The 13586-nt window shown below is 36.7% G+C and overlaps 2 protein-coding genes across 3 annotated transcripts; both read right to left on the bottom strand.

The window, feature by feature from the left end:
* LOC18778274 (zinc finger CCCH domain-containing protein 22) lies at nucleotides 2322-6307 on the bottom strand. Of its 2 annotated transcripts, none has more exons than XM_007213538.2 (9): nucleotides 4644-6307; nucleotides 4349-4531; nucleotides 4062-4241; nucleotides 3871-3965; nucleotides 3507-3779; nucleotides 3288-3402; nucleotides 2955-3178; nucleotides 2785-2860; nucleotides 2322-2675 (listed from the first exon to the last, which is right to left on the bottom strand). In XM_007213538.2, exons 1-8 carry the CDS (start codon nucleotides 5561-5563, stop codon nucleotides 2823-2825), a joined length of 2028 nt encoding a protein of 675 aa, XP_007213600.1. In that variant the 5' UTR covers nucleotides 5564-6307; the 3' UTR covers nucleotides 2322-2675; nucleotides 2785-2822. The 2 variants fall into 2 exon arrangements, with proteins under 2 accessions (XP_007213600.1, XP_020418285.1); XM_020562696.1 differs by having other exon boundaries at nucleotides 2785-2821; nucleotides 4644-6059.
* LOC18780429 (uncharacterized RNA-binding protein C23A1.09) lies at nucleotides 7510-13215 on the bottom strand. Its single transcript, XM_020562697.1, has 4 exons — nucleotides 12796-13215; nucleotides 10659-10795; nucleotides 8748-8899; nucleotides 7510-7892 (listed from the first exon to the last, which is right to left on the bottom strand). The coding sequence occupies exons 1-4, from the start codon at nucleotides 13076-13078 to the stop codon at nucleotides 7844-7846; spliced, it is 621 nt and encodes a 206-aa protein (XP_020418286.1). The 5' UTR covers nucleotides 13079-13215; the 3' UTR covers nucleotides 7510-7843.

Genomic DNA, 13586 nt, shown 5'->3' with positions numbered 1-13586 from the left:
TGATAAATCCCCAAAATAGTTTTGCATGTAATTGTTAACATACCACCCATATAAATATAAATATTTTAGCATATTATCACAAAAACATAAGTGATATGGTGTTTAAGGTGTTGGAGGAGTAAAATGGGAGGGGGTTCATATCCCCTTTGTGCTTTTTTCTCCCCTTTTTCCCTTTTTTTTATTTTATTTTTTTTTAATAACTTTTTTTTTTCCTTCACATCGATATTTTTGATATTTTCGATATTTTAGCGATATTACACCGATGACAAAATATTGCTGAAATGTGAGCGAAATTATCGACATCGATATTTTCCGATATTATCGTCGATATTGTCGATATTTATACGATATGTACATGGATATGTTCCGAAATATCCGTGATTCAAAAAAACCGAAATATCCTCGATATTTCCTCGATATTATCGATATTTCAGACTATGATTGTAATCAATTCCTTCTTGCTGTGTGAATTCCTTAGATACTAATCTAACTTTATATCTATCAATGAATCCCTTTGAGTCTCGTTTAATTTTATAAATCCACTTGCACCCTATAGGTCGACATCTTTGAGCCAATGAAACCAATTCCCATACTTCATTTTTTCTTCATTAAATTTAACTCAGACTTCATAGCTGCCAATCATTTTTCATATTATGAACATAAGGTAAAATTTTCATTTTAGATATGACATTAGAAAAAAAATAAACCAGGAAACCCAACAAGAGTTAAGTTTTGGTTAAACAATTACCATGCTATTCACGAGTCTCCATGATTAAAGTTGATAAAGGAATCACAAAGCACACAAGAAAGTGCACAAACTTAGCAACACCAGTCTATAATCAATCTACTAACACTCATGAGAAACATATTAAAAAATTTCATAGGGTGATTTTTTTTCTCTTTGTGATTGTGACAATTTGATGTAACAGCTACATGAAGCTCCCCACTAGAAACAGCATGCCACAAAAAATGACATGGAAAATATCACTAATCTCCTCATTAGGTTGATTTTGACACTACACTAAGCACAATATAAATCAAACTAATTTCCAAATACGCAAACTGCGGGAACAAAAAAGCCCATGACACCATATTGAGGTGGCCAGCTATTTGCAAGAATTTGGGTCCCTAATGATGCTGACATCTTAACCACATCAAGGGGCAGCACTATTTTAACAACACATTAGTACAGTTATCCAACATGACTATCTTTATAGTGGTCCTGCTGTATCTCTACATGTTGGGTTAAACATCGGCAACAATACCATCTACAACAACAAACTCCTACAATTTGGTCAGTAATCCAAGTATGAGAAACTTTTCCATGATATAATTCATGTGCTCAAAAGCTTCTAAGTAAGGAAAATAACTTCCCGTGTCACTGGTGCAATGTACTTGTGCGTTTATCTCGCTCATTACATGACCGAAAAATGCATGTGTTGCACACGTAACCCCGAAGTTGCTCTCTGCTTTATTTTCTTTTTGATGAAAAGTTCCTCTACTAATTGATAACCCAAAGATTGGTCATCAATCAATCCCTACAACAACTATTTTCTCTCTGTTTTTTTGTTTCGTAATGATGGGCTGTCCATATTGACAGTGCTTCAAGCGGTGTTGTTTAGAAGGAGGCAGACCCAAAGATTTGGACACATCAACAGGCAAGATATAGCTAAGCATGAACTCAAATCCATCATTTGAACTTTTCAAACCATGCCAAAACACATGGGAATAAAAACCCAAAAATCAAAAAATAAAAAATAAAAAAAATCAGAAGCAAATGTTAAAATTAGAAAGGGGTTAAAGGCACTGAAACTGAAAGGGAAAGGAGTGCGTGGTACCCAGATAGGCAGATACCATTCAAATGGTGTCAGGCACCCATGTGAGAGTGTGGCCCTTACCCCTTCACATCCATCTAAAAGAGAAATCACAAAATGAGACAAAAGAGTCCCCTAAAGAAAGAAAGCCTTTACTCACATGAAAGAACAACTTTTCTTTTTATAATTTTTACTTTTAACCCCCTTAAATTTTTTATTTAATTTTAAAAATTATCTAAAAGTCCTCTTTTTATGTTCTGCCTATTTCATAATCTAAAATGCTAGATAGATAGATGCTGCAATAAAGACAACAAAAAAATTAAAGATGGTGGCAGAGACACAGCTTTTACCCTCCACTTAGTCATCCCCACTACTTTTTTGCCCCTTTGGGGGCTCCATTTCAGTACAATAGTTATGCTTCTGCTACTGTTGCTCACCCTTTATTGGGTCTGCACAAGAATCAGGTCTCTGATAAAAAATCTAAACACACCTCACACAACACAAAAATAGAGAAGGTAAAAGATGAAGTAAATTTAAATATCACATGAAAGTTACTACTACTAGCCCTTTGTTGCTATGTTACATTGCTACTTTGCTACTTGCTGTGGTCCAGCACATACCTAGAGAGATGGGGTACAGAGTTGTATATAGACCCCACTCCAATAAATCAGTCCATCTGTTCTTTTATGTATACAATTATGTATTATTCTAAACAGTATTTATTTATATAAATATATTAATGACAGTAGTGATCTTGCTGAGATCTTGTCTAGAAGTTTCTTTTGATGTAGGTATGCTTTTGGCTATATAGCTAGAGGATCTTTTTTTTTTTTCTTCCCTGTATATGCTTCTCAATTGTTTCTGCAATGTAGAAAAAAATAGACAAATTAAGTAATTATCATCAGCAATAATCCCTTTGACCAGAATTGCAATTGATTACAAAAATCTTGTGAGAGATTGAAGTGCTTACCCTAGCAAAGTCAATCTCCCCATTGCTGCTGGCCATGCTTAATTACATTCCAATGGTTCCATACCCAAAAGAAAACCTAAAAAGTTAAAATTACCAATTTATTCTGTCCATGGATTTTTAGTAGTAAGTATGTGTTTTTGCTATATTTTGTTAAATAGGGAAAGCAGTACCTGGGCATTTTGAGAGAACAGATTTTGGGGAAGTTGCATTTGCATTGGAGGAGGTAGAAGTGGTGGGCAGTAAATTATTATTATTGTTGTAAGAAGAAATGGTTGTGACTCTGGTGCTTTCAGTACTGACTTCTGCAGAAGTAGTAGTTGAGAAGGCATTTATTTGGTCAGCAGCTGATTTTTTTGGAGAAGCAAAGAGGTTATCAGGCAGAATGTGCTCCATACTGTTTTTGAAACCAAATTTGAAACCAAAAAAACACATTAATCTCAGAATTGAATAGATTCTGACCGACCAAATATATAATTCTGACTGAATATATATAAGTTTAATACCATTCGAGGAGGTCAAAGTCATTGCCATTGTCATCCTCACTGCCATGGTCAATGAGATTGAAAGCTGGATTCACCATCTCCTGCTGCAGTTGTTCAGCTAGACTACCTTCAAATTCTGCAAGAAATGCAATATCAACAAATGAAACAGAAATGACTTAACCACCCTGAATTAGCTTCTCTTTTTACAACAAGAACTCCAGAACATATTGATTAGCCAACCTTCTAGGACTTCTTCTTTATTCCCATTTGGTGAAACAATGAGGGATTGATTTTTGGGTGTATGAGATAAAGTTGGTGAGGGAAATGGAGACCCTTCTGAAAGACCATGATAGTATTGATGTTGATTATGATGATGATTGTTACTCTTGATGCCTAGAAGTTGCAGGTTCATAAGCCTTCTTTCTTGGAGTTCAATGGCTTGCTGCAAATTAGCTTGTTCCTCTAATTTCCTCCTTAACACCATCTCATGGGTATTGTAAAACATTCTTGATCCTACAAAGAGGTCAAATCAAAACAATTCCTCAATATATAGGAATTTTTTAACACCATCAAAGGAACAAAGTTAGTTTGCCTATTTTCTTACCAAGATTGAGGTCAGAAGGCTCCCTAGAATCAATCCCAGACAGGCTTGTGCAGATATGATAGTCTCCCCTCTCCAACTGTTGGTGTTGTTGCTTCCTGAAAATGTGTAATTCAAAGCAAAAATAAACAATGTGGAAGGAGGGCAAAATTTGTAAAACAAGACAAACCAGAAGACTCAAAATTGCTATTTACTTGTCTGGTATTTTCCCCTTCTCCTTGTAAGGCTTCACTAGCACCCGCGAATCACAGACAAAATGAGGGTTCCCTTTAGCCAGAATAATCTTCACAGTCTCTGAATACACAAATGTAACAAATCCAAACATCCTCTTTTGCTGGTATGGAATCCTCACATCTTGAACTGGTCCATAAATGCTTCAAAACCACATAATTATACAAAGAAACTATGCTTTTAGTTCAAGTCCTCAATGTCAAACACTTCATCATAAGATTGCTAGAAACAAAATGATCAGTAAATTTACCTAAAATAATTAGAGACATCTTCTTCTCTAAATGTACTATCAGCTGGGAATGTCAGGTAGATCTGCCTAGAACTGTGATTAACATTTCCTCCCAAAGTTAAAGTTGAAATGTCATTTCTCTCATATTGGTATCTCCCAAACTTGTGAAGCTCATCTCCCATCATCAATGCAGATGTCGCTGACCTGAAACACATCAAAATGCAACCAAAGATTCCCCATTAACACACCAAGCCAAGACCAAAACTCATTAAAAAAGTAACATAATACTTTTTCTTGCAGAATTACAAGCATATACCTTTTAGTGTCATTTTGTTGCTGCATAAGAAAATTCATGCACTTGTTGTATGGAAAAGAAGTACCACCGGCCATAAAATGTGAGACTGCGGCTTGTTTCTGCTGCTGGGCAGCAGCATTGGATCTGAGTAACTCTTGACACTGCTCAAGTACATTGACATTGCTAGGAGAACCAACATCAACGGGGGCACCATCAGCATTAATGGAGCCACTGTGGAGAAAACGGCAGCTGCTTCCATTTTTACAGAACCCTCTTGAGTAATACAAGCATGGCTTCCATCCAACCCCAGAATTTACATCTTCAGCTCCAAAACACATGCTGGGTACAGAGTAACTTTGCTTTTGCAGTGAAGAACTGCTATAAGCATTTTGGCTTCCATCAAACAAATCATCAGTCTTTGGATCACTGAGGAAAGAAAGATGGCTCTGAAGCTGGTATTTTTCAGCAAGTTCACTGGTAGAAGAGTGGTAGGCTGAAGATAAAGATGATGATGATATGGTGGGTGACAACAAAGACCCAGAAACAGAACCAGGGTTACTGTTTTTGCTAACAATATTGGCATAAGAGGGTGAAGAAGTGGAGCTGGGGCTCATGGGATTGCTGAGGCTCCAAAGGTTTGAAGATGGGGAGGAGGGATTAGATATGGAGGACAGGGACAAAGGGTTGGGCCTTGAGATGGGGTTGAAGGTTGAAGGAGAAGAAGGTGTAGCAGAGTTGGGTTTTGACTGAAGAAGGCCAAGTTGGGTTTTGGCATTGATGATGAGATTGTGCAGCAGAGTCTCTGGTCCAAATGCCAAGCGTATCATCTCCTTGTCACCATGGTCTTGTATCAAAAGGAACCCCATGATTTTTGAGGCATTTTCTGGATCCAAATTTTGGATCCTTGAGTAAACTATCTTAGTAGCTTCATAAGAATCCATGGAGAAAAACAAAGAAACACTTGAGTGTCCTAGAGAGAGAGAGAGAGAGAGAGAGAGAGAGAGGAGAGTGGAGTGTGAAGCTGGCCCTTGTTAATTTATAAAAATTCAAAGAAAAAGAGAAAGAAGCAATAATGGGCAGATCATTATTTTAGTGTAATCATTGTAAGGCTATAGAAATAGAGAAGCAAATGTATGAATGAGTAGGTGAAACTTTATTTATTCCGATGAGCTCAAGGAGTAAGCTTAACAACGAGCGGGTTTTGAGCTTTGAAGATGATTTGATGAAGAAGAAGAAGAAGAAGAAGAGAGAGAGAGGAGAGAGTATCAATTCAAAGGTGCTTTGATGCTGCTACTGCTCTTGCTGCTCTTCTCTTTATTTTACAAATATTAGAACCACAACTTTGATGACAGTACAAAAACCCTGCACAAGCAGCAGCAACCTTCTCTCTCTCACTCACTCTCAGTACTCTCTCTCTCTCTCTCTCTCTCTCTCTCTCTACTTTCTCTCTCGTTCATTATTTCCTCTCTCTTTCTTTAAAAAATATTAATTTCGAGGTTTTGTTGTCTTTACAGAAAGAGACAAAAATAGACACAGTGGGAGAAGGGATTCAACCTGGTTCGAGAGTAGAAAGGGCAACTCAAACCAAAAAAGAAAAAAAAGAAACAAAGAAAAATTAGAAAGGGAAAACAGTAAGATCACTCGCTTTTATTCATGTGCATTCTTTAATCACACTCCCAAAATAAACCATGTGGTCTTATAGGTTTGGATGGACATTCCAAAACACTTTTTGGATTTACATTTGAAAATTCAACTCAGGACATAAAAAGTTTATATAAAAAATCAATATTTCAGGGAAAGTTGAGATCTGGAAAAAATAATCAATATCAATTTTGTTAGGTGGTATGGGCCCATTTGGTATTTGAACACAAAAATCTTGAAACAACAAGGTTTGTTGGCATTTGTTCAAGTTTTTTTTTGGGGTCAAAGTTTGGAAGGGAGGAGCCGGTGAGATTCCAATATGAGACAACTAATTTGCAGGCAAATGGTTTTATCATTGAGCTATAAAATCGTTGACTCATTTGTTCTAAGTTAAAATCATTTCAATCATTAAAAAGAAAATATAGAAATTATGTGAAATTTAGAGATCTTAAATTCCAACCTTAAAATTTCATTGAGTTCGTAACGACTTTAAAATCCAAGAAAATGAGATTCAAACAAAAAAATTATAGGACAAGCCCACACAGCCAACCATCACCCCGCTCCCACAACCCTTTCTGCCACTAGCACCATCCCCGTCTCCACCACCGAACCACCTTGCCACCTGCATCTCATCTCCCACTCCCTTCTAGCACCACCACTGTTACTATATAGTTACTATCAACACCACTGTTGTCGGCATCACCACCTCTGTTGCCGCCATTACCATAACCATCATCTATGAACATTGGGTCTGGACAATTTTTAATTTTTTTTGCAATCAACAAGGAGGGGAGATTCAAATTTATGACCTTTTCCAACATTAGAAAAGGAAGTACCACTGAGAAAGAATTTATTGGTTCTTGACCTTCGCCCAGCCTCTAACACAGTTTGAGTCTTCTTAAGCCTTTGGAGTGCTACTCCTTGGTACAATATATACACGATCATCACTTGTGTACCCAAGCTAACTCTTACTTTGACTTCCTTGATGTTGCTTCCATGAGTTATAACTCCTCAAAGAACCTTTTCCTTAGTGAAATTGGCAACTACCAGACGGTTGGCTGCTCCTACTTATAGCAAGAACCGCTGAGACTCTACAACATACCATAGATTCCACCATTGGCTGCCTCCACCCTTCGGCCATGGAATGAGATATTCCCCATCAACAGTTCATAATCATATTCTAATGTTCCAAAACAAAGTCCAGATGACATTATCAGCATAACATACAACAATTGGGGGGCCAAGAAACGAGGAAAAAAAAAACTTGAAAAGATAAATTAAGGTTAATCTACATTACAATTACAAAAATTATGGTTTTAGCAGCATCTTCAAAGTCAGATAAAGTAATCACGCTAGAGAAACATACTCATGTTAATAAGAACCCATGACTAAACTGGGAAATCACTTCGAATGCATACAATAAGGGGAAAAGAAGGTGAGAGCTCTGGGGCAAATTGAGATGAATCCATAAAATAGGTGAATTCCACACATTAACCCAAATCTTTAGTAACTCAATGATAAAATATCCAACCCACTGTTCAAAATCCAAGCCCCCTCACGACGGAACTATGCATGCCACATTAGTATCTCCTCCTAGGGGGACTCCTCGAACGACGTTCTCGTAGAGGTCTGCAAAAATTACAAACGTCAGCACAAGATATTTAAAGAAAACCATACACTTGGAACTAAGTTATAACTTGTATCATATAGGGCTCTTCACAAATAAGTCCCTCAAAACTCTCTTTCATTGTCAAAAGCACTTAGCACTATTTTGAAGAAAAAAAACCCGGAGCCAACAGTTATTGCACCCGACATTAACAGTTGATAGGTGATGGATTTTTTTCCCCCTATAGTTTGAGAACTACACTAATTAAGTATATATGATAAAACAGTAATCTTGACGGGACAAAACAGATCAGTAACAGAAGACATTGTACAGGTCTTAAGCAGGTCCCTATAGGATCAGAAAAGTCCTTGTTCTACTGGTAATAAAATTTCAAGGCATCAAGCATTGGATCCAGGTTGAAAGAGACCGCACCTTAAGGGACAATCACAAAAGAGATATACAAATATATTGATAGTGTGAAGCAGGGGTAACTAGGGGTGGAACATTCTCCACCATCTAAAACCATTCTATTAACAGCTGCCCACATCAAAGGACCACCACTTTTAATTTAAATGAAAACACTGCAGCACAGGCCCAAAAAAAAAAAAAAATGGACGAGGTGCGGAGGTGATCTAGATGCAAGAAGTTTCATATAAGTCCTTAGTTCATTAGGGATTGCCCCCTGACATTTATAGATGTCTATGGATAACCTAAAGTTAAAAAATGCAAAAATGGCCTAAGTTTCTTCTGAACTCCAAGATGTGAATTAATTATTGGCAAACACATTCATCTCTTTAAATATGCAATTAGAACTTCTTTTTATGTGAAAAGAATCATCCCTTAAGAATTTCACAAGAAAATTAGGTGTAAAGTAAAACCTTGTGGTCTTCTTCCTGGATCCATCAAGGAAGGATCCATTGCTGAAGGCCCAATCAACATTAAGAATCTGTGTAAGTAATGCAGCTTCATTCATTCCAGATATCGCAGCTTGTGCCTCTTCAAAACTCTCATATTCAATCAGCGCATATCCCTAGCAGCAAAAATAATTCACAATAAGTCACTAAAAAACAATTGTCAACTTTTGATGGACTCAACCAGTCAACAATATCTAATGCATCATCATTTGACAGACTCATCCAATACTATCTTTAAGGATATAACTACTCCCAAATGCATCATCAAATCAAGAGCAAGAAACAACTATTAGTCCATTAGGTTGTCAAATAGCTTTCTAATCATCCCATATTGTCATATGAATATTAATTTTTCCCAAAATAAACAAGAAAAATTACCTTAATGAAGAAATTTAGGCTCAAACAATTCATTCATTAGATTGTTTAAATGCTCATTATGAGATGCAAAAAGAATGCGGTTCGAGAAAGATAACTGCTGTGAATCTTTTGATACAGAAATAAGTCAATATTCTTTCCATTTACTGGAACAAATTTATCACACATAGATATATGCATTTAACATCCTGGCAACAATACTCAGCATCTTTAAATCTTCATTCCACCTAAGACCATTTTCCATAATTGATCCCATTTGGGTGATTAGGATGTAAGAACTTCCAGTTGAGTTGCTTAACCAAAGTAAGGGAAGGTCCATGCAGATAACACATTATTATTCTAGCTTTCATGTTGGTGAGGAATGAACCTACAGCCTCACTCAAGCCCCTGATTAATAAACCAAAAAGTACTGATCTTAAATAAAATCCCCATTTTAAGAGTCTCCATTTCATGTCAATTTTTGCTTGAGAAACATCTTCTTCCCATTTAATGTCAGTTGATGTTTCGCGAAGTTGACATTCTAACCAAAAATGATATTCTGGGGTTTTGGGTTTATATTTCAAGACATTGGCTTCAGTAGATAATACAGGGCATACAAAGTTGCCAATAACCACTTAATAGCCTGAAAAGATTATGTAGTCTACCCTTAGGTTACAATTCTGGCCAATATACCAAGGGCAAAACTGAGAACAGGGTGAGAAGGTAAACTCATCCACGCTGTTACCTTATGAAAGTCAACCAGATTCTATAAGGCAAAATCAATTTTTTTTATTCAAGCTTCAGAATTGATCTAAGTAGGTGATGTGGTTTGTATGTTCTAGAAACCAGTCAAAAGTGATGAAGTGAATTGGCCAAGAGACAAGCTAGTATGTGGGCTACTTTATATGCACACACACACAAAAAATGGCAACTTTCTAATTTTCCTCCTTACCCTTTTCTTATTCAAAAGAATATGCCTGTTTCTGATTTCCTTTTTTAAACAGTCCAAATAGGTCATGGACCTATTGGGCTTCACTTCTTAGTGTTAATTGCTTACACGCATATATGCATAATGCATATGTGCATGGTATATGCCCCGTTAAATAGGAGAATTGCCAATCTGGCATATTGGGCTTCATTTCTTAGAGTTAACCTCTTATACACGTTTACATATGTGCACATGTATATGCACCATACGATACGGGAATTTACAATCTTATAATTTAAATGGGTGCCAATCCAACAGCTTATATTTCCTAGCATTCAATTCAGAATTCCATGCTTAATACAAATTCCGATAATTTCCATTCTTAGTCTACACAAGATTACAGATTTCACCCATAATTTTTCTGTACTTTCTGTTGTTCTGTTATTCTCCATAGTTTATAACTGATGAATGACTTATTACCCCAGTTTTACAGATTTCAATAATAAGATACAATATTCAGAAAAAACAAAAAAACAAAAAAAACAAATGCATATCCAAATTCCATAGTATACATAATGAAAGTCCTATCGTACCTTCACAAACCCAGTGCGGCGATCAAGATTTAAATGCAAATTTTTTATCTCTCCAAATTCACCAAATGCATTATGTAGATGATCCTCTTGGGCTTCCTCATGTACCCCAGTGACCAGAATAATCCATCCCTCAACAGCTGCAGACATTTTTAAAATGAAACGAAGAAATTGTCAGGGGATGCAATGCCAACTACATGTAAGTAGGAAATATGCTCCTTACCCTATGGTTACAAAAATATATGAAACTCTAACAAATACATAAAAAGGTTCTGTGTAAACTGGAAAACAAGATTATCATTCTTGATTTAGCAGAATTAAAATCAGGATGGATACTGAACAATTGAATTGTAAAGGTCTTGACATTACTGCAAGAAGTCAAACAAGAAATGGAAAGCAAGAGTGGGCCAAAAATATGTAAATATAATCCCTTTTAATTTTTTTTAATCAATAATGGAAATGAAGGACGAATTTTTGACTTGGTACCCATTCAGGTAGCTTCTTGAATAGGTGGCATTACAGGGCACCTACCCAAAATCTATGAGAGGACATATTACCCACTCGAGGTTAAAATCAAAGACATTACAGTTGAAGTTGAATGTTTAAAATTTGAACTAGTAGTAAAAAGAAATTTCAAAGAGGTAGGTGAGGTAATGAACAGACCATGAGGCTATATCCGCACCATAGAGAAGGGAAAACATGACTTCCAAGGAACTAGGACCCTGTTATTTACACAGAATGCAGAAGAGCATTCCAGACCTAGACTGAACATATGGTAGGCTATGCTTAACAAAAGAAGGCTAGCCCCTGGAAGTTCTATTAAGAGCCTAGACAAGCATCTAAAGTCAGCAATTAATACACAAGACAAGATTTGACCCATAAGCGCAACAAAATGAGATCCTATTTTCCCTGGAAAGGAGGAAAGAACTTACAGTATTAAGCAGTGAAATTAAGTACAATATCATAGCTTACACTGAGAAAATGTAGGAATTGAATGATTTCTGCTCCATGGAGGAGTTTCCCATATTCTTTATTTTTTCAATTTACCTAGAGAAAAAAGGAAAAAAGAATCTCTCTCTTATCACGTTCCTGCCAAAGTTCAATATGAAAAGGCATACTTGCTTACAAGCTCCATAAAGTCCCGAAATTAAAGTCATAAACCCAGCTTTTCTACACATCATATGCATTTTCACTGTTCGTTTCTAGTCATAACGAAAGATTTTTTATACTGAACTTAAACTATTTAGACACATTTTGACTGCCACTATGCTCCAAACTTTCACCTTGCTGCCACAGATTAATGTCTCCTACAGATATGATTATTTGGTTCAACCTGCAACCTACAGCTGTTGCACACCAATTAAGGAGCTCTATGGCATGCACTATCCTCCAAAATTCATGGCCTATTAAAACTGCACTCTCACACATTTGATAAAAAAAGCAGTTGAAAACTGTGTACCATGAAAATATGCTTGACCCTGACTTCTATAGACACATATGTGAATAACGGAAGTATACTTCCACAAAATGATCCCTCGACATAAATCCAAAGTCCAAACTCAAAAGCACAAATCCAAACTTCAAACTAAAGAATGGAAATCCAAAATCCAAACTAAAAAAACTGAAACGTCCGAGAACCTAATCACTTTTCAGCATAACTGAATTGCAAAACATACACACCTGCTTAATTTTCCCCAATGAATCCGGGTGAACAAAAGCGAAGAATTCTACAATGCCAGCTACCAACTCAATCAAGACCTCTTCCATCAGGGAAAGAAAAAAAAAACCTCAAAAAATCCCAAAGCCCTAGCTACCAATCAGTTCTAAAAAGTGAAATTTTCCCCAAAACATACAACCCAAGCTACAATTTCAATCAAGAAACTCTTTTTATCAGATAAAACTCCAAGAGTCTTCAAACCATAGCTACCAATCAATTCTAAAAATTCAAACTTTCGCTAACACAACAAAACCCAAAGATGTACATAAAGAGACACACAAAAATATATATATGTGTGTGTGTGTGTGAGAGAGAGAGAGAGAGAGACAGAGAGACAGAGAGAGACAGAGAGAGAGACAGAGAGACAGAGAGAGAGAGAGAGAGAGAGAGACAGAGACAGAGAGAGAGAAAGAGAGAACTTACATCGTTGGGGTTCGAGGCCGTCTGAGGAGTTGAGGGAGTCGAAGTCGGAGGCAGCGAGGCGGTTGTTACGGTCGGGATTGAGATCTTCACGAAATCCGCGACCTTTAGTCTTTTTAGGGGCGGCGGGTGAGGCGGACGCGCCGACGCCGGTGATTGCGGACTTGAGCTTGGGTTGTGGGGCCCTAGGGGACGCCGAGGGCTCCGCGTCGGCGGCTCCTTCCTCGTCCATGAGATCGTCTTCTTGAAAATCGAAGTCCACGGTCTCTACGTCTGCGCTCGCCATAGCTGATTCTCTCTCAGTTCCAACGCTTCTAGTTACCTCTTCAGAATGTGCTTGTTCTCTCTCTCTCTCTCTCTCTCTCTGTAGATGAGGAAAGGCACAAAGGTTTGGGTTGGGATTTAAGGGTTTACCTTGGGCTTTGTCTCGATGGCGGTCTCTTTTTTTTTTATATAAATAATTTTATTAGAAGAGGTATGATGGTTATTTCTTAAATAATTATTTGTCTGAAAAAATAAAAATAATAACCGACATTAAAACCTAGCACCTTGATGATGGCCTTCCGCAAATAGAAGAGGTATGATGGTAGTGTATCTGCCTCGTGACATTTGAGTTCAAATTATCCTTTTATAGATAGTTTATAATATCACATATCAAAAATAAAAAAATAAAAATAAAAGTCACATTTTCTTCTTCTAAATTTTCTTTTTATATTAATGTGAAACCATAGTATTTAATCAGAGCTTAAATGAACATATCATTATTTTTTTACTTTTGAACTATAAAAAGTCTA

This window comes from Prunus persica, chromosome G4, assembly GCF_000346465.2.
Source record: "Prunus persica cultivar Lovell chromosome G4, Prunus_persica_NCBIv2, whole genome shotgun sequence".
Taxonomy (NCBI): domain Eukaryota; kingdom Viridiplantae; phylum Streptophyta; class Magnoliopsida; order Rosales; family Rosaceae; genus Prunus; species Prunus persica.
Note: the sequence above shows the minus strand (reverse complement) of the source record. Positions and strands in the feature narration are given on the sequence as shown.